Genomic DNA, 20,733 nt, shown 5'->3' with positions numbered 1-20,733 from the left:
TTGTGTGGAAATGGAGGTGGGGATGACGAGTGTGAAGACGGTCCAGGAAAAGCGCCAGTGGCCATTCCCTTCCGGAAGAGGACGATGGAAGGGCATGTGCAGTTCTTAGAACTCTCCTGAGGCCTTCGGCTGACCACTGGCTGCAGCATCCCTTTGGAGCCACCTTCGGCCTTTCTCCAGGCTGTCAGCAAGGCTGAGTGGCACCGGGCAGGAAGACCCCAGGCCTCCACAGTGCTCCCTCCACAGCCCTAAGCTCGACACCAGGAATGACCAGCTTCTGTGAAATGACCAGCTTTCACAGAAAAGGAAATCATCCTTCAAGAGGGGAAGAGCAACCAAGGGTGGTTGAAGTTTCACTGGAGGCAGAACTTAAATTTTAGTTCTGATGATTACTAGCTGGGTTATCCTGGATAAGTTGCCACCTTAGAAGCTCAGTTAACTCACCAACCCCCCCCACCCCCCCGCCCCCAGTATCCTCACTGTAGCGACTATGTGTTAAGATACAGGCTTTCAGTCAGTGTACTGAACAGTGGCCCCTGCTACAGTTGCTAAGATCCACAGTTGTGACCTCTCAGGACTGCAAGCAGCCAGAGGCCAGGGGCTCCAGGCCCCTTTCAAGCCCTCATCAGTGATTTACCAACTAATCACCACTGCCTCAATTAGAATGAGCAATCACGCAATAAATGCTGTCAGGAAGGCCTGCTCTGTGCTAAAATTTTGACTAAATGGCCCCAGAACTTGGCAGCCAGGGAGGCTCTGACTTGGGGATGGGTCCCCGGAGTTCCCCTTCCTTCATCCAGCAACAGAGATCTTCAAACACAGGTGGAGCTCAGGTGTCTGGCTTGGTCCTGGGTGGATTCACTTTGGGAGGGAAGGACAACTGCCCTCCATTCCACACCTTCCTCCTGCTCTGAGCTGCCAATTTCAGCTTCAGCTCAGGTGCTTTGCAAGTTGTTTTAAAAGAGAAGGCTCGGGACTGCTCTGGTGGTACTGTGGGTGAGAATCCGCCTGCCAATGCATGGGTTGAATCCCTGGTCCAGGAAGACTCTACACGTCACAGAACAACGAAGCCTGTGCGCCACGAGTGGGCCCACATGCTGCAACACTGAAGCCCTTGTGCCCCAGAGCCCGTGGTCCACAAGAGAAGCCACTGCAACAAACAGCAGCCCCGCTCGCCCCAACTAGAAAGCCTGCAGGCAGCAACGACGACCCAGCACAACCAACAATAAATTAAAAAATTTTTTAAATGTGTTAAAAAAAAAAGAGTAGGCTTGCTTTGGCTCTGCTCCCTTCTGACCCCAAGGCCTGCACCTGTCCCTCAGGCCTCTGCACTGACTCTGCCCTCAGATGTCCATGGGGCTCACATCCTCCCAACCCGTCTGCTCTCTCCATAGACCTCATCCCCATCTGATACCTTCTTCTTTCTCTTCATTGCTGTTTCCCCACGGCAAGAAAGCACCACAAGGGCAGGAAGTTCTGTTTGTTTCTTGCCATAGTCTCAGCAACTGATCAGTACCTGCTGGGTTATTTGTTTGGCTCTGCTGGGTCTTAGTTGCAGCATGCAGGTTCTTCAGTTTATAGTGTGGCATGCGGGATCGTAGTTCCCCAATCAGGGATCAAACCCAAGCCCTTTGCATTGGGAGCTTGGAGTCTCAGCCCCATCAGGGAAGTCCCTGTTGGCTCATTTTATCAACAAATCATCAGAGCCTTCATTAAAATGAGAAGTTGTTAATGAAATAAGTGACACCAGACAGGATCTGCCCAGCTCTCATGACTTTCACATGAGTTTTCAGTCTTGGCTAGGGAGGCCTTTGTGGGTGCTCGGAACAGGCTGGCACAGTGGGCTTGGCCAAGTGCTTGTGGTGGTGACAAGGGGAGTTCAGATCTGGATGCCAGGTGGCCTTCTAGTCCAGTGTGAAGGGCCAAATTGGGGATGGGGCACCCACGTCAGGTTGCTGAGATGGAAAAGGCTGCTTTTTTTAGGTGAAAGAATGTCCTGGAGCTTCCTGTCTGTGTGTGCCAGGTCGCTTCAGTCGTGTCTGGCTCTTTGCAACGCTATGGATCAGAGCCCGCCAGGCTCCTCTGTCCATGTGATTCTCCAGGCAAGAATACTGGAGTGGGTAGCTATTCCCTTCTCTAGAGGATCTTCCCGACCCAGGGATCAAACCTCGGTCTCTTACGTCTCCTGCATTGGCAGGTGAGTTCTTTACCATTAGCGCTATCTGGGAAGCCCTCTGGAGCTTCCTATCCTGTGAAAAATACTTTTTAATGAACAATCGCAGCCAGAACAGCCATGTAGGTCTTCACCTTCACCTCGCTGGGTCTATGATCAGGCTCACGTCTGCCTTCCCCAGCCCCCACCTTCTTGTGTCTGTGCAGGTCCCCGCCCAGGGCACCCTCTTGGCTCAGCTGCTTGGCCTCCAGACTTGAGTCCTCTGCTGAGCCTCCAGGGAGGTTCTGCTGGCTCCTTCAGGGCTCCAGGCACTGCCCTGGCTGCAGTCTCTTCAGTGTGTGAGCCCCTGCATGAGCCTGCTCAGAGCTGGTTGAGGGCATAGGCTCGTGCTGCACTGAGGGCAGCTTCCAGGTCAGCAGTGCTTCCAGTGCCCTGGGCCACCACTCGAGAGCCCCAGGCTTTGCCCCCCATGTGGCTGCACACGGCCAGCGCCCAGGCCTCTGCTGTGAAGGCCGGTGTGGCACTCTGGGGACAGAAACAGAAAGGGCAGTGATGCAGAGCAGCCCTCTCTGCCCCTCCCGCTCAGCGTACCCTGGAGAGTGGAGTCACAGTGAGTAGAACCCTCTTGCAAGCCGGGCACATGGTGGGGGTGGGTAAGTGGGTGAGGAGACAGGAGACGGATGGGCCGGGAATGCACGTACAGAGGTTGATGAATGGCTGCTACCTATTTGTAAGAAATATGCAGCCTGGAGGGTGGGGTGGTGGGAACTGAGGGAATCCTTTGAGGGTGGGGTGGGAGGGTGTGGGTTAGGGACAAGGAGGTGGCCCTGTCCCCATCCTGGGGCATCCTCAGAGATCACCTCTACCCAGCTGTGGCTCTCTTACGTGGGAGGAATAAGACAAGGGATCAGCAAGCTGGGCTGGGAGATGAGTGGGTGGGGCTGCCTCGCCTCACCTGGGCCACCTGACAGGCGCACAGCACCTTCCCCAGGGGCTGGGGGCTGAGGAGCAGCACTGATGTGCCGGGCGCCTGCGTGCACAGCTGCCGGACCACCTTCACCAGCATCTGTGCGGGGGAGGGCAGATGGCGACCTCGCAGCTCCCAGCTTCCTCCCCGCTGGGACCTTCCCCTCCCCACACCCTGGGCCCACCCCACGCCCAACGCTTACAGAGAGGGACTCCGTGGAAACCGTGTCCACAATCAGGGGCCCCTCCATGTGCCGCTGGAGCAGCTCCTGGGTCTTCTGTGCAGCCTAGGAGGCAGGAAGAACAGCGCAGGGGTCGGGCTGGGAAGCAATCAGCCCCCACTTCTGAACTGAGCCCCAACCCAGAAATCCCCTCCCACGCCCTCCGTCCCCCAGCAAAGGTGCCAGGGGTTCTGCCGAGAATGGCCGCCTTGTTTTGGGTCCCCTCTATGTCCTTCCTCTCCTCCCTCCCTCCTCCCTTTCGTTTTAGCTCCAGGCCCCTACACATGGGCCGCTGAAGGTGACGGGACTAGGGCTGCAGCACAGATGGGCGAGTGGGGGCGGAGGGAGGAGGAGCCACAGTCAAGGAGCAATTAGGGCTGAATGGCGTAATCAAGTCAGCTTCCTGGAGGGAGAGTCTGAGAAAGGCTTGGGAGTTGGGGGAGAGACCCAGTTTGGCAGAGAGAAGTGTGGGAATGACCTGATGATGGCACCCAGGTGGCAGGAGAGGCAGCAACTGCCACCCACCCCGACTCCCCGCCAGGCCTGGGGGTGTCTCAGCGTGCATGCTAGACATCTCCGATGCTCGCCAGGTGTGCCTGCTATCTGCCCCGTGGGGTGCACCGCACCCCCTCTCACCTGCCCCATTTCCAGTTTCCGGACGGCAGTGTTAGCACGCCGCTGCAGCGCCTTCAGTGTGGCCTGAAGCTCCCGCCGCTGCCACTGGGGCATTGTGGCGGTGTCCACGGCCTGTGGTCAGAAGCAGCATATCACTCCCTGGCCCCACTGAGTCATGGTCCCTGAGGCAGGGACCAGCAGGGCCAGGGAAGAGGTCACACTCCCTACATGTCCCCCTGCAGACAAACAACAAATATCTGGGCTGGGGATTCTGGGGGGAGACAGGCAGGGTTGGGGAGGGGAACAGGGCCAGGTGGAAGGGGCAGCTCCACGGTGGGGGTAGCCCTCACGTCGGTAAGTCGCCCCATGTCCTTGGACAGCCGATGTGCCTCCGCCACATGCCGGCTGCCCTGACTCAGCCGAGCTGCGGTTGCTTCCACCTCCTGGGCCAGCCTCTGGCCCACCTCTCGGGCCTGTAGGGAGGGCACAGGATGGTCAGGGGAGTGTGGCATACCTGCTCTCCCCAAGACAGGGGTTCATGACCTATTGCTGGGCAGGGACAAGTTAGAAACATTTAACAATCAAGACTCATCAAGGTATCAAATGATGACAACAGATGCCAGCTGGCAGTAGCTGGTATGGCTTAGTGCACAGGTATGAATCCGGGGTCTACTGCTGGGCATTCCCCAGCCCGAGAGCATCAGCTGCGTGCCCCCTGACCCATCCACACCCAGAGAAGCCTCCCAGGCCCCACTGGTGTGCTGACCTGCTGGGCCTGCTCCCCATTGACGGCCAGCAGGCGGGTGATGCCCTTGACGAGCTGGCGCTCTCCGATGATGACCAGGTCTCCTATAGCCCCTGTGCGAAGCAGGTGCCTGTGGGCAGAGGGAGGGAGCAGGAGGTCTGGGTGATGATGCGAGAGAGAAGAGCAGCTGGAGCTCCAAACCAGGGGCTTATGGCTCCAGGGACGAGGGAAGGGAGGAGGTCCAGGGACCCAGGCCAGAGTGGGCAGAGAGGAGTGACTCACGTCCCACAGCATAGCTCCACAGAGGTGTGCAGTGCGGCTTGGGAGGCTGGGTCCAGCGCATGGGCTACGGGCACCCCTACGGATACCACCCGCACAGGGTCTGGGTATACCTGACAGTGAGAGGCACAGGTCTGTTAACAGGTCTGTGGGGGGGTGGGGGGCTCACTCACACGATCTCTACCAACAGGGCCCCTCCAACTCACCTCATCCAGGGAGCGCAGGCCGGGGACGTGGGCAGTGCGTGCCAGGGCCACCTCCTCCATGTACACAGCCTCATCCCGCCCCACGGCCTTCTGCACAGTGACCTCCACTGCCCGGAGCTGCTCTGGGGTCAATGGGGCCTGGGGGGTTGTGGGGGAAATAGACAGACAGGCAGTCAGCCCCGTGCCTGGGAGTGATGCGTGAAGAAGCAGTCAGTGTTCACTGAACCAGCCCCAAGCTAGTACACAACAGTGAACGGTGCCTAGCACATAACACGTACTCAGTACGTTTGTGGAGCAGACAGTCCTTTCCCTTAGAAAGCTACCTGGGAACTGGGCCTATTGGAAGCAGCAGGCCTTTCACTAGACACTGAAAGTTGATAAAGAAACAGAAGACAGAGGCTCTGTACTTCAGGAGCTTACGAGAGAGGGCAGCCAGGGGAAGAGAAATACAGGACGGGGGAGACACAGGAGCAAGGAGGGAGTCATCAGGCGGAATGGGATTCAGTGAGCACTTCCTGCAGGATTTGAGCCAGATGGACACTGAGACAGGGTGACAGATAAGGAAGAGGGCAGCTCGGCTTGAGCAAGAGCGGCCTGGGTGACAGCAGGGACAAGGAAGCCGGGCGGCTGGAGGCCGAGAGGATTCTGGACACTGGCTCGCCTGACCCTCACTGGCGCAGGAGCGGCCTGACGCAAAGCCCCCCGACTCAAGGTCCCCCAGTGACTGAGCGAGGGGAGTCCAGCCCTCTTATGGTCAAACTCCCACCCCACCAGACTCTAAGCCCGTCGCCTTGTGTGAAGGCTGCTTCTCTGTGCCCAGCTCACCTGCGTGGCCACGTCGAAGCGCAGCCGCTCGGGATTGAGATGGGAGCCTCGCTGCTCTGTGCCGGGGCCCAGGACCTGCCGCAGTGCCCAGTTGAGCAGGTGGATGGCCGTGTGCTTCTCCATGCAGCTCAGACGCCAGGCCTGAAACACTTCTGTCACCCAGGGCCCCGGGTGCGGGTGGGGTGGGGAGAGAGGAGGGGCTGCAGGACACGGAGGATAAACAGCAGGGGTGGGGTCCTCACCTCATCCACGTGCAGCTGCACCTGGTCCCCCACCCTGAGGCGCTCCGGGGCCACCACCTCATGCAGGATGAAGCCTCCGCAGACCTGGGCCCGGGCCACTGGGAAGAGCACGTCCTGGGGAAGGGCAAGGCCGAGGCACTGAGTGCCTGCCGCCTCTCCTTCTGGCTCAGGAGGACTGGGGAGTGTGTGTGTGTGTGTCTGTGTGGCGGGCGTTGCGGGTGGTGGGGGGGGGGGGCTCACCTGCTGGCCCACCAGCACCAGGTAGCCTCGGTCGGAAGCCTGGCCTCCCTGTTCAGCGTAGAAGTTGGTTTTGTCCAAGAGGAGGCCACAGCGCTGGCCATCCCCTATGGAGGCCACAGCTGTCCCATCTTCTGTATACAGCTGGAGCACCTGGGCCTCACAGGTGCCAAACTCTGCCAGGGCCGAGACTGCTTATCAATGCCAGGCAGGGGCTTGGGCCCGCGCCTCCCTTGAAGCCATTCGGCAGGGGTAGGGGGGCACTTCCAGCCGGGACCCACAGCGACCCCTGGCGGCTCCCCCGGGGAAGGCACAGGCCTGGTGGCTGGTCTGTCCTCCCAATCGTAGTCAGGCAAGCCCGCGGCCACCCGCCTCAGCCCAGGCTCTCACTGTAACTGCCGCCTGGTTGCAGGGAGTAGCTGTACTTGGGGCTATCATTGGTTGGGGGCACCCCTCGGCGCTGCAGCTCCCCCAGGGTGTGGACGTTGAGTCGCAGTCCCTGCTCCTGAACCGGCTCGGCCTGCAGTGCCCGGTGCTGTGGGACAGGCGTATGTGCAGGAGGGGTTGTGTGGAGACCTGCCTCCGCCACACAGCTTGTGCTTCCCGTATCCCCTCTGGAATAAGGCCTTGGGCTGGGCTGGCTGCTGGAGGCCCTGGGCTGGCTGGTGAACCTTCCCTCATGCAGGGGTCTCAGGATCAGGACCCACTGCGGCCCCCGATGGCCCCTCTGAGGACTCGTGCTGGCCTCTCCCCTTCTGCTCCTCTGTGTGGCCCACTGCACTGGCCTTCCTCTCTGCGGGCTGCGGGTGGGGGCTGAGCAAGGGGCCAGACCCTACCTCAGCCTCCCGTTTCCTTCTTCCCACAAGATCCCAGGACTGAGGGAGGGGCTGTGACCCAACAGAACCGGTGGGGCTGCCCAGCCAGTACCTGGGCCTCCTCCTGGGCCAGCCGCTCCAGTCCGGCAGTGTCCAGCGGCACCCCCTTCTCCTCCAGCATCAGCTCCACCAGGTCCAGGGGGAGCCCCAGGTTCCCAGACAGTGACAAGGACCAGGCCACTTCGGCTTTGAGGAAAGAAGACGATGGGCGTCAGGGCTATCGAGGGAGGGAGTGGGAAGAAGTACGGGCCAGGGCTTTTCTGACCACAGAAGCCACCGGACGCCAAGCACATGGGTCCTCTCCCTGCGCTGGGCAGACCCCAGAAAAGGGTCACCTTCAGGCTCCAAAGCAGGAGCTGGGGGTAGCCCAGGGTCCTCCCTTGGCAAATGTCATTTCAGAGGAGGGCAGTTCATTCTCAGCCTGCAGCCAGCCTTGGAAAGTAGAGATCAGAGGCGGGGCCAGCTTGGGCAATAGAGAAGTGAGGAGAAGCAGGGCGTGGTGGAGACAGCAGGGGAGAGAGACGTCGGGCCGGGATGTAAGGCCTGGGCTTGGCTCACCTAAGTGGGGCCCTCACACCGCGGCCAAGCATCCTGCTTACCTGGGAACACATCAGAAGGCCCCAGGCGCTTCAGGGTCCGCTCGATGACCCGCCGACCACGCTGCAGTGAGGCCAGGAAGGCTGCCTCATCCTCCGACACCAGGCTGGCTATCTGAACAGGGGCAGGGCAGGGCTGGAGCCGGGCCTTCTGAGAGGGAGAGCCTCTCCCCACCACTCTTGTCAGCCCCTCCCTCGCCTACCCGAGTCCAGTACCTGGGCTGAGCTCCTCCGCAATTCTGGGTAAGCATCTCCCTGGGGACAGTGCAGAGGCCCAAGGCGGTGTCAGAGGCAAGAGCACACTCTGCACCTCCACCTGGCCCTCCCTGGGGACGCCTGCCTTGGGGGCTCAGAGAGGCAGATGGATGGCAGAGGGTCCAAATGGGGAATCAGCTTCTTTAGGGAGGGGCGGGCATGATACAGGCAGAAGGGGTCCCGAGGTCAAAGGCTCAGCAGCCTGAGCAAGGAGGCTCCCTGCTTTCTGTAAGCCCGCTGAGAAGACTCTGGGTTAGACACTTAGGGTGGGGAACCGGGGCAGGGTCACTGTTTGGGTTCAGTGACAGGCTCTCTGAGTCCCCTGGGAGGCCCAGGGAGGCGATGAAATTCTGCCCTTACCAGTGTCTCCACCACTACAGGCACCAGGCTGCCCAGGAAGCCAGGTGGTGCCCGCAACACCTCAGTAGAGAACCGCACAGCTCGACGGAGGATCCGACGAAGTACCAGCCTAGAGGGGGTCAGAGCCCAGATACGAGCCCCCAGCAGCCCTGGGTCAGCAGGGAGGGGAGAAGGGAGGGCAAAACGCAGAGTGTATGCTCCCTTCCTCCTCCGCCTGCCATCTCAACCCCACTCGCCTCTCCATCCCCTCCCTCCTCTCCCCTGCAGCCTGCCCTTCACTGTAGCCCTTCCAGACTCACGGGGCGCCTGACATCCCAGGGGAGACGCCGTCAGCGATGCAGACACTGAGTGTGCGGATGTGATCAGCCACCACGCGGTATGCTGTGTCTGTGCGCCCCTCATCTGCTGCCCCAATGCGGCCTGAGTAAGGGGGTGCCCCGCAACCCTGGAAGCAGGAGATGAGACACGGCTGCTGGCCCTGCCATTCACATTAGTCAAGAACCTGGGGGCCAGCCTTGACTTGGCTCTGCTCTCTGCATCTAATCCATCAGTAGGGGCTTTTGCATCTACTTCCAGAGATCTTTCAAATCCATCTACTTTTCTCCACTTCCTCTGCTACCAGCCTAAGCCACACCTTATCTGAACTATGAAACAGCCTCCCAATTTCTCAGCTGCTACTCCAGTTGCCCTCCAGTGCATCCTCCGCACAGCAACAGGAATGTCTTTTAAAAGTGGTGATCAGGGACTTCCCTGGTCAATACAGGGGCCTGGGTTCGATCCCTGGTTGGGGAACTCAGATCTCATGTGCCACAGCTAAGTACGTGCCTCGCAACTACTGAGGAAAGAGTGAGGGGCAGTATCAGGCTGTAAACGTGAACTGGAGCCTCACGTCTGACACTATCGCATTCTCGGCTGCTCACTGTCCCTGCAGGCGGGAATACCCTTGAGTTCTCAACAAAGGGAGAAAGCAGTGGTGGTGAGCCGCAGGTCAGAGTGGCTTATGGAAGGGAAGAGGCGGGCTTACCTGGTGTATGGCGTCGAGCAGCGGGGAAAACAGGTCGGTGTCATAGGTGGAGAGCCTGCCTTGCAGCACGGCCACCAGCCTTTCTAGGCCCATTCCTGTGTCCACGTGCCGCTGGGGCAGGGGCTGCAGGCTTCCGTCTGCCTCTCTGGTCAGGTGTACGGGAAAGGGGTGCCAGGTGAGGCCCCCCACAGGATTGCAGGTATGATGCTCAAGTGGCATAAAGGGATGAGGAAGGGATTCGGGGGGCCGACAGTGAGAGGAACCAGTGGGCAGTATCATCTCACCCCCCTCATCCCCCAAAGAGGACGATGATAGCCTTGGGTCCTCTCCTTTCTCATAAAAGGTGATTGGGCCCTCGCCTGGACCCAGACCTCCACTTTCTGGGACACAGTTCTTTGCTTTATAAAGAGGCACGTCAAGGCTGGTAGAAAACCTTAAGAGATTATCAAATTCAACTCCATCTTGTGATAAGAGAGCAGAGTCCAAAGACCCACAGTGTCTAGTTGCAATGTCACGGGCAAGGAAGAGGACTAAATTGGTTACTATCCGAAAAGTGTTTACAAATATGCCTGAAAGTGTTAGTTGCTCAGTCATGTCTGACTCTTTGTAGCCCACCAGGCTCCTCTGTCCATGGAATTCTTCAGGCAAGAATACTGGAGGGGGTAGCCATTCCCTTCTCCAGGGGATCTTCCTGACCCAGGGAATGAACCCAGGTCTCCTGCACTATAGGTAGATTCTTTACAATCTGAGCCACCAGGAAAGCCCCCAGAAATATGCCTGCCACATTGCAAATGCTGTCATAACAAATGGATCAAAGTCTCCTGACTGCCAACTTTTTCACTTTTAGGCAGGGATTTCCCTCCTCCTCTAGCAACCCATTACCTGTTGTGTTGCATGAAGACCAGATTCCAAAGCTCTACCAGCTGGGGGGCCCCTGCCCCACCGGCCAGGTCATAGTGTATCTCAGTGCAGGGCCCACAAGGCCCAGTATCCCCCATCTCCCAGAAGTTCTCCTCGGGCCCAAAGGAGAGCACACGGCTGGCAGGCACCCTGAGAAGAAAGCCAGACGGATGGTGGGAGACAAAGGCAGAGGCTGGGGACTCCCCCACACCACCCCAGCTATCTGCCAGGAGAGCCCTTCCATTAAGCTCAGCAGGAGGAGGAACAGGGCTGACGGTATCACAGGATACGCTGAGACTCTGAGCGTATAACTCAGGTGTTGGCTATTTTCCAGTTTTCTTGTGCTCCAGGAGTGGGACATAAGTGGGAGTGGACTCACCCCAAGCTGAGCCAGATGTCCCGGCTCTCCAAGTCTGGGCCCAGCCCAGCCTTGGGGTCCCCACCAAAGTAGGAGACCCAGAGCCTGTCCTCAGGGATCCCATAGACCTGAGTCAGCAGCTCCCAGGCCATGCTGCAAGCCTCCTCCTGTAGTGGAAACCCAGTGGGAAGAGGAAGACGGGTGAGAAGGCCCCACTGAAGTGCCCATCAAGCCACAAGAGCTCCACCCTCAGCTTAAGACAAGACCATTTCCACTGCCCACCTGGTTTTCAGAACAAGCCATGACTCTTTCTGCTTCTGAGATTTTCCTGCATAGAAAGTGTCCTTGCTTCTAAATCTCATTTTCTTTCAGGCACCACCTTCTCCATGAAATCCCCTACCCACCTCAGCCTGAGAGGACTTTTAACTCCTGCATTTGAACCACTTCTTTACAATAATTATTGATCAGCCATTAGGCAGGAGGCACAGTCTTGGTCCTCAAGGAGTTTACAGCCCAACCAGGGAAACGAGACACATTTCTATTATATATGTCCATTGAGCACTTTGCGTCTGTGTCTGGTATGAGGCCCTGCTTAGGCTGACTCTAACAGTAGAGACAGGATTAACCTTGACTCCTTTCTTGACTGACCACTGACCCTTTCCTAGCTCCAGGGCTTCCTGGGGACTCACCTTAAAATATTCACCCCCAAAGGCCCAATTGCCCAGCATCTCGAAGAAGGTATGATGGGAAAGGTCTCGGCCCACATCTTCCAGGTCGCTGTGGCGTCCTCCAGCCCTCACACATTTCTGGCTGTTGGCTACCCGCCGGAAGCCTGCCATCTCGCTTCGTGGATCCACAGTGCCCAGGAAGATTGGCTTGAACTGGAAATACAGGAAGGGGGAGAGAGATACCCTAATAGAAGGGAAACGTAGGGAGTGAGCATAGAGATGGTGATTGGGATTGAGGGCTGTCCGTGCCCCCTGAGAGTACAGTGAAGTCTTGCCCAGGGGGGCAACTTGGGAGCACCCATCTCTGGTGGTGTCTGAGCAGACAAATAAATCATGAAAGACTCTGCTAGTAAAATGAGAACGAATGTGTTGGTGGCTAGAAACAGGGCAAGTCTACAGAGGGTAAGTGGTGCTCAAAGTCGAAAGCTTAGAGCACATAGGCTAGCACAGTAGCATGTACTCAACAAACATTTATTTTAATGAATGATATCTTTATTTTAAGAAAACTAATAAATGAAGCCAGACTTCCCCCACCAGTCTGCCCCCATGAGACTCCACACCCCCCATTCCTGGAACTAAAAGTCAACCTTCACCCGCCATTCCTGGAACTAAAAGTCAACCTTCACCCGCCATTCCTGGAACTAAAACTCAACTTTAACTCCGAAGTTTCCGATCGAGTTCTCCCCAAGCCCTAATTTGCACCCCAAACTCTGCCCAATCACGCACAAGCTCTCTTTCCCCGAAAGGTAGGAGCTCCACCCTTTGCGTCTCTTGCCCAATCCCGCAACGCGTTTCTCTAAGGAAAAAAACTGCAAACTCCGCCCAGACCTGCGTGGTTCGGCCCCTACCTGGTTCATGCCTGCATTGACGAAAAGCAAACTGGGGTCGCCGCGGGGCCTCACGGAAGCGGAGGGCACCAAGCGGTGGCCATGGCGGTCCCGAAAGAAGCTCAGGAAGGCGTCCCGCACGGCCGCGGCCTGGATTGGAGGGGCCTCCGATGAGAGCGCCCGAAGGCCCCGCCATGAGGGCGACCTTCGAATGGCCCGCCGAAGTCGCCCAGCTGCGGCTGCCACCGACGCCGCCATCTTAACTGGGGGCAATACTTCACGAGGTCAAAGGGTATCGCAGGGATAGAAGTAACGAGAGGAGACCCGGCGTTTCCTACAGCGACCCCTGGCGGCAGGAGGACTCAAGACCGCTTCTGGCTCCAGGTAGAAGTGATTGGCAAGAAGGCGCCCGCAGGAGTCCACCTATTAATAACACAAGCGGCCTGGCGCATTCAATTCAGTTCAGTTCAGTCGCTCAGTCGTGTCCGACTCTTTGCGACCCCATGAATTGCAGCACGCCAGGCCTCCCTGTCCATCACCAACTCCCGGAGTTCACTCAGACTCACGTCCATCGAGTCAGTGATGCCATCCAGCCATCTCATCCTCTGTTGTCCCCATTCTCCTCCTGCCCCCAATCCCTCCCAGCATCAGGGTCTTTTCCAATGAGTCAACTCTTCGCATGAGGTGGCCAAAGTATCGGAGTTTCAGCTTCAACATCAGTCCTTCCAAAGAACACCCAGGACTGATTTCCTTTAGGATGGACTGGTTGGATCTCCTTGCAATCCAAGGGACTCTCAAGAGTCTTCTCCAACACCACAGTTCAAAAGCATCAATTCTTCGGCGCTCAGCTTTCTTCACAGTCCAACTCTCACATCCATACATGACCACTGGAAAAACCATAGCCTTAACTAGATGGACCTTTGTTGACAAAGTAATATCTCTGCTTTTTAACATGCTATCTAGGTTGGTCATAACTTTCCTTCCAAGGAGTAAGCGTCTTTTAATTTCATGGCTGCAATCACCATCTGCAGTGATTTTGAAGCCCCCCAAAATAAAGTCTGACACTGTTTCCACTGTTTCCCCATCTATATCCCATGAAGTGATGGGACCAGATGCCATGATCTCCGTTTTTTGAATGTTGAGCTTTAAGCCAACATTTCACTCTCCTCTTTCACTTTCATCAAGAGGCTTTTTAATTCCTCTTCACTTTCTGCCATAAGTGTAGTGTCATCTGCATATCTGAGGTTCTTGATATTTCTCCTGGCAATCTTGATTCCAGCTTGTGCTTCTTCCAGCCCAGCGTTTCTCATGATGTACTCTGCATAGAAGTTAAATAAGCAGGGTGACAGTATACAGCCTTGACGTACTCCTTCTCCTATTTGGAACCAGTCTGTTGTTCCATGTCCAGTTCTAACTGTTGCTTCCTGACCTGCATATAGGTCTCTCAAGAGGCAGGTCAGGTGGTCTGGTATTCCCATCTCTTTCAGTATTTTCCACAGTTTATTGTGATCCACACAGTCAAAGGCTTTGGCATAGTCAATAAAGCAGAAATAGATGATTTTCTGGAACTCTCTTGCTTTTTTGATGATCCAGAGGATGTTGGCAATTTGGTCTCTGGTTCCTCTGCCTTTTCTAAAACTAGCTTGAACAACTGGAAGTTCACGGTTCACATATTGCTGAAGCCTGGCTTGGAGAATTTTGAGCATTACTTTACTAGCGTGTGAGATAAGTGCAATTGTGCGGTAGTTTGAGCATTCTTTGGCATTGCCTTTCTTTGGGATTGGAATGAAAACTGACCTTGTAGGCCCTTAATTCTGGCATTCAACAAATATTCATTGAGACCCTGTTGTGTGCCAGGCATTTTTTAGGTGCTTAAGGTACATCAGTAATGAAACTGACAAAAATCCCTGCCCTCTGGGGACTTTCCTGGTGGTCCAGTGGTTAAGACTTTGTGCTTCCAGTGTAGGGGGCCTGGGTTCCATCCCTGGTGAGAGAACTGAACTCCTACTTGCCATGCCCCGCAGCCAAGAAAAAAAAAATTTAAATAGTCCGTACCCTCCAGAAATCTGTATTATACTAGTAATTCTTATGTTCATTAATTTTGCAAGGTTACAAATGGAATTGCAGTGAACAGGTGTGGATTCTGTGTGGTGTATGTATGTGTGTTCTCAGTCATTGGATCATGTCCAAATCTTTGTTACCTCATGCAGTTTAGCTGGCCACCCTCCTCTGTCCATAGAATGTTCCAGGCAAGAATACTGGACTGGGTTGCCATTTCCTCCTCCCGGGGATCTTCCTGACCCAGGGATCAACCCCTGTCTCCTATGCCTCCTACATTGGCTAGTGGATTCTTTATCACTGAGCCACATGGGAAGCCCTGATGTCTACCTGTGTGTATTTCCAGGCTGAGAGAAGAAGGCTAAGGGAAGTGATATCAACATTCATTCAATAGTCATTCAACAGATACTTGAAAGTGAAAAGAAAAGAAAGTGAAGTCGCTCAGTATGTCCGACTCTTTGCAACACCATGGACTGTAGCCTACCAGGCTCCTCAGTCCATGGGATTTTCCAGGCAAAAATACTAGAGTGGGTTGCCATTTCCTTCTTCAGGGGATCTTCCAGACCCAGGGATTGAACCCGGGTCTCCCACATTGTAGGTAGACACTTTACCGTCTGGGCTACCAGGGAAGCCCTAACAAATATTTATTGATACCTAAATAGTATGTGTCAGGCACTGTGCTACGAACTTCTCATTTTCCTTTGCCCTTGGCATTGGAAATGGCCATTTTGTTCTTAGGGGTTGAAGCAGAAATTTAGTGGAGGCACAGAAGCCAAACAGCAGCTGTTCCATTATTAATTGCTTAATAACATTTGGTCTTTTAATTTGCCTGGGGATTAGAGGGAATCCGGGTTGTCAGGGCAGGATGAAGCTGTTGGCTGATAGCTGCTGAGATTTCTCTTTCTCTCAGCCTCCCAGTGCCCTAGGCTTTTGTGTGTTTTTGCTTCAGGGTAAGAGAGGTACCTTTTCCACCTCCCTTTCTGTCTTTCTCTCCATGGTAACAGCTTCGACCACGAGGCCAACACAGGCACAGGTGGAGCCAGGGTCTTCGCCGGGCTTCTCTTGATACCCTCTGCTCTTGGTTTGGGAAATTAAGCAGGTCAAGAAGAGAATTTGCCTCAATTAAAGCCTAAACAGCACTGAGGTTAATGTGATCATCTCCAAGGCTTCAGCTAACCAGTGGGCTCTTCAGGCCTCCGTTCTTTGTGAGTTATGTTATTTAGGGACTTTGAAGAGAGTTAGCCTTGGGAAATGTGTGGTCTTTTTTTGGACTTGAGTTTCTATAGTGACAGTGAGTTCTCAACTTTGTATTCTAATGGAATCCAAGACATCTATCCTGTTTCTTCCCTTGCCCCCTGTTTCCTTGCCCACGCAGATGAAAGGTGTTGTTTTGAAAGTGTGTTTTGCCTATGTTGGTTTTTCCAGTGTTTTTGGAACAGGAACCTAAAGCCAGATGGGGATTTCTGTGAGATTCATGATCTTGAGACAAGCCTGTGAAATTCTTCCCCAAATTGAAATGGGAATATTTTGCTAGAGAAATCTAGCTAGGGCTTCTCCTCAGGACTGACGTCAACTTTTTTTTTTTCCCTTCAGATTTTGCCCAGAAAGTCTGCGTTATAGTAGGAACTCCTTATTTTTAGACTATTGTGGATCTAGAGTGGAGCCGCAGATTTTTTTTTTCCAAACAGCTTTAATGAAATATAGTTCACATACCATACAAGTCACCTACTTAAAGTGTACAATTCAAATGGCTTTTAGTACATTCACAGTTGTTAGCTGTTTATATTTTAGAATATCTAGATCATTTTCATCACTTCCAAAAGAAACCCCATACCTTTTACCTGTTAACCCCCAATTACCCCATCCCTCCCAGCCCTAGGCAATCACTAATTACTTTCTGTCTCTAACGATTTGCCTATTCTGAACATTTCCTATAAATTGAATCATACAAAATACATGGTCTTTGTGACTGACTTCTTGCACTTAGCATAATGTTTTCAAGGCTTATCCATGTTGTAGTATGTATCATGGATTTTATTTTGGGTTGTTTTCTGTTTGAAAAACAGTTTTCTCCCCATCTTGTTGTTTTGTCCTTGCCATTAAAAATGCTTTTTTTGAATATCGTATCCTCTGGTAAATCGGTCTCTTTTTAATATTTCCCAATTAAGCCACATGGTTCTTGTAGGATTGGGCTGTGCTTATTCTGATTTGCCACTGTCATCAGATGAGGAAGTTAAATTTATGGTCTGCAGTTTCTCAGGATAGATGAATACGGGAGAGAATGTGCCAGACAGGGAAGTTACTGACCCGGGAACTTCTCTCAGGAGTTCTCATCCACTGCCTTAATACTCATAGGAATTTCACTTCAGGTTTAGAATACAAACGATGTCTGTTTCCTGGGAGCTATTTAGCTGGGTTTGGGTATGGTCTTCCCTGGGGTAGGGATTGCCCTTATGTTTCTGTCTGACTGACCTCGGCAAGGCCAAGGGCGCCTATGTTTGAAACTTCTCTTTCCGCCTTATTCAGGAGAAGCAACGCCCTTATTCTGGGAATGGAAATTGTCCTTCCCGATCTCCCCATTGACCTCGAGAGCAGGAACCTGAGGTCAGTGATGCATTCCATCCTAGACCGATGGTCAGAGGAGACACGAGGGGATTTTCACCCTTACTAAGCATAAGGAACTCGGCTCTGGGAACTTCTGCTTGTAAATCGTAAAGGCTGTGTTTTAGTGTCTAGATTAAAAGTTCAGTTTATAAGAGGTGTTCCTATGTTGATGTATTTTTTTATGGCTTTGCCTTATCTAGATTGTGAAAGCAACACTTCAAACGTTAATATGTGTAGGGATCTCCTGGGATCTTGTTCAACCTGTAGATAATGATTCGGTAGGTCTAGGATGACGTTGAAATTCTGTATTTCTGACAGGTTCCTAAGTAGTGCTATTGCTACCCATGGTCTCCTAGACCACACTTCGAGTAACAGGGGTGTGGTAGAGGACTTGTGGGAATAGTCAGGACAAAGACTTGCTTGGGACTGGGCGTTCTGGGGATCTCCCCTTTCTTCCAAAGCAGGGTGTGTGAGGCTGGCAGCTCTATGTGCGCATACATGCTCGCTCCCCGCCGCCCCTCCGGGAGTCCTAGCGAGGATGAAGTTGTGTCTGCCTGTTGCTAGGAGACGCGGAGGCGGCGCGGACCAGAGGCTGCGGATCTCCGCGGCCACTCAAGGCTCTGGGGAGCTGGCTAGGGCTGGGGTCGCTGATGGCGGGGCTGGAAGGGTCGGAGCCGCCTGGGATCGGGAATCCAAGCTTTCGTGGCGTCCGAATGCTCGCGCTTGTTACGTAAAATGGTTACGTTTTAGATGGTGACGTAAGGACCTTCATAATCTCCGTGATTTTGCCTCTTGGCCAGCAAACTCTAAAAGACTGCCTGGCTCTTTGAAAAAAGTTTGCCAACCCCAGACATTTCTTACCCCAGTCTTGGCATCAGCCGCTTCCAAAACTCATAGTTACTTTTAGTGAGAAATGATAGTTCCGCACTACTAATTAGGTGCTGGGGATGCTCATTGCTACTGGATTGGTCTTTGTTTCTAGGTTTTTTTTATAGAGGACAGAAATGGGGAGAATATATATATATATGTACAGATTAAATGTTCTGTGAGACAGTTTTTAAGCAGAGGAGCAACATGATCTGATTCACACTTAAAAAAAATTATTTGGATGTGTAGGGTCTTAGTTGGGGCAGGAGGCATCTTCGTTGAGTCATGTGGGAACTTCGTGGTGGTGCTCGGACTCTGGTTGTGGCTCGGCTGGCTTGGTTGCCCTGCAGCATGTGGTATCTTAGTTCCCGCACCAGGAATCGAACCTGGGTTCCCTGTGCTGCAAGGTGGACTCTCTACAACTGGACCAGCAGGGAAGTCCCTGATTTACACTTTTGAAAGATCATTGTAATGGGAGAGAATGAACTGTGGGGGCAAAAGAGGAAGCAGGGATACCTGTTAGAATCTTGTTGTTCAGGAAAGAAGTGATGGACAGGAGCTCAAAAGTGGTTGGATTCAGGCTATATGTGGAGATTTTACATATATATATATATATATTTCTTTTTTCTTTTTTTTGTTTAGTCGCTAAGTCACTGCCAGGCTCCTCCATCCATGGGATTTCCCAGGCAAGAATACTGGAGTGGGTTGCCATTTTCTCCTCCAGGGGATCTTCCTCATTGAGCCACCAGGGAAAGAAAAGACTAACTTCTAAGTTTCTGACCTGCTGCTAGGTAGCTAGTGTTGCCAATTCACTGACCTCCGAAAGCCTGAGGAAGAAGCAGGTCTGTGGAAGGGAAGTCAAGAGTTTGCTTTGGACATAATAAATTTAAGTTTAGACATCCAAGTAGAGATGTAACTCAGTGGATATAAAAGTCAGAAGTGCAGAAGGAAGATCGGGGCTGTGGCTATAGATTTGGGAGTCATTGGTACGCTGGTGCTCCTGGATAAGTTAAGATCGCCTATTGGAAGAGCAGGATGGAGGAGAAGAGAGGAGAGTCATGTCCTGGCCCTGTATTCCGAGATGCTGGAGGGAAACTTGAGAAAGTGATGAGAGTCAGGAGGAAAACTGGAAGGAGTGAGGTCATACCGAAGCCTGGAGAAGAGAAGATGATATTCCAGTAGGAGGGAGTGGCCGGTTGCATCAAGTGCTGCTGATGGCTGAGCAAGATGAGAGCAGAGACCTAATGAATGGACTGGGCAAAGTGGGAGAACTTTCAGTGGGATGGAGGGATGGAAGGGCCAATTGGAGTGAGTGAGAAGGGGAGACGAGAAGGCAGAGAAAGGAAATAGAGACAACTTGGGAGTGAGTTTGCAGAAAAAGAGAAGCAGAAAAAAAGAGTCTGGAAGGGGTTGTGGGCTCTAGGAATTGTATTTATTTTTAAGAGCAGCAACATTAAGTCTTTGTATGCACATGGGTGTGATCCAGTACAGAGAAGAAACTGACAAAGCAAGAGAATGAGGGTATTATTGTAGCAGCCAAGTTTTTAAGTACTAGAGGGGATTGAAAAGTTCAGTGCAAAGTGTAGCCACAAGCAAGGACACTCCTTCCATCACAGTAAGATGAGGAGATGTGGATACAAATGCAGTGTGTCAGAGGATCTAGGGCTGGAAAGTCTAGAGACGACTCATCCTCAGACATCTATTTCCTCATCAGTATGCAGTGAGGTGAAGAGGTGAAATTGCCACCTGGAAAGAGAGAAGATTTACTAAGGAAGTGTGGTAGGATTAGCTGCAGTGTTGGCTGCTCATTTAAGATTTGAGGTCTTTGATTTAAACGGAGACTGATCAGCACAATGGGATTTTCTCCATCCATGCTTAGCTTCTCAGGTGCGTGCACAGAGCACATAGATTACTGGATGTAGTTAGGGTTGGGATTCTGCCGTCTGAGCGTGATGGAGGGAGGGGGCTGGCATGAGTAAGGTCATTTGCAGGGAAATGGTTGAAATCCTGAAACTTGGGCTGTATTTGAGTTCTAAAGGCAATCCATATAGACCCTTATCTCATCTAATAGTCTTAGTTAGTCTCATGTCTCAAATCTTAAAACACAAACCTTAAACAAAAACATAATGATGTATACATGTGGCCCCCCCTCCGTCCTTTGGAAGCTTGGTATTTTAAGGTGGAGAAAAGAGACAAGAGACCGTTAGCTTGTTGTTTTTCAGTCGCTAAGTCATGTCCGACTCTTTGTGACTCCATGGTCTGTAGCATGCCAGGCTCCTCTGTTCTCCACTATTTCCTGGAGTTTGCTTAAATTCACATCCATTGAGTTGGTGTCTATAATATTTTAAAATTATGTTAGATAGCCACAATAGAAGCCAGAAGACAGTGGAAAGGCATTTTTAAAGTGCTTAAAAAGCAAAACAAAACACCTTGTCAATCCGGAATTCCATATACAACCAGTAAAAATCTTTTTTTCTTTTTTTGATGGAACAGTATTTCAAATAAATATCTTCTAAGGATAAAGACAAAAAGAGAGTGTGGGAATTCCCTGGTGGTCCAGTAGTTAGGACTTGACACTTTAACTGTCAGACTTGATCCCTGGTCCAACTGAGATCCCAAAAGCCATGTGGTTTGGCCAAAAAAAAAAAAAAATTAAAAAAAAAAAAGAACTTCCTTGGTGGTCCAGTGGTTAAGAATCTGTCTGCCAATGCAGGGGACATGGGTTGCATTCCTGGTCCGGAAATATCCCAACTACTGAAGCCCACACTCCCT

General features: G+C 53.0%; 2 protein-coding genes across 5 annotated transcripts in view; one reads left to right on the top strand and one right to left on the bottom strand.

Moving 5' to 3' along the window:
- Positions 1-1,758: 1,758 nt before the first annotated feature.
- AARS2 (alanyl-tRNA synthetase 2, mitochondrial) lies at positions 1,759-12,720 on the bottom strand. 4 transcript variants are annotated; one of them, XM_070360829.1, is made up of 22 exons: positions 12,454-12,720; positions 11,567-11,758; positions 10,899-11,044; positions 10,502-10,669; positions 9,620-9,764; positions 8,895-9,040; positions 8,596-8,704; positions 8,197-8,235; positions 7,984-8,095; positions 7,437-7,570; positions 6,900-7,044; positions 6,513-6,700; positions 6,273-6,386; positions 6,031-6,171; positions 5,206-5,343; positions 5,003-5,112; positions 4,742-4,850; positions 4,326-4,448; positions 3,997-4,107; positions 3,343-3,426; positions 3,129-3,239; positions 1,759-2,698 (listed from the first exon to the last, which is right to left on the bottom strand). In XM_070360829.1, the coding sequence occupies exons 1-22, from the start codon at positions 12,688-12,690 to the stop codon at positions 2,534-2,536; spliced, it is 2,967 nt and encodes a 988-aa protein (XP_070216930.1). In that variant the 5' UTR covers positions 12,691-12,720; the 3' UTR covers positions 1,759-2,533. The 4 variants fall into 4 exon arrangements, with proteins under 4 accessions (XP_070216930.1, XP_005900143.1, XP_070216931.1 ...); XM_005900081.3 differs by having other exon boundaries at positions 6,513-6,685; XM_070360830.1 differs by lacking the exon at positions 3,129-3,239.
- A 4,264-nt stretch (positions 12,721-16,984) lies between these two features.
- The window catches only part of SPATS1 (spermatogenesis associated serine rich 1), a 44,717-nt gene continuing 40,968 nt past the window's right edge, over positions 16,985-20,733 (top strand). Inside the window, exon 1 of the mRNA XM_014479518.2 lies at positions 16,985-17,094. Coding sequence (XP_014335004.1) covers positions 16,985-17,094 — 110 coding nt within the window. The remainder of the gene's footprint in view (positions 17,095-20,733) is intronic.

This window comes from Bos mutus, chromosome 23 (genome assembly GCF_027580195.1).
Source record: "Bos mutus isolate GX-2022 chromosome 23, NWIPB_WYAK_1.1, whole genome shotgun sequence".
Lineage (NCBI taxonomy): Eukaryota > Metazoa > Chordata > Mammalia > Artiodactyla > Bovidae > Bos > Bos mutus.
This window is presented reverse-complemented; position numbering and strand designations above follow the sequence as displayed.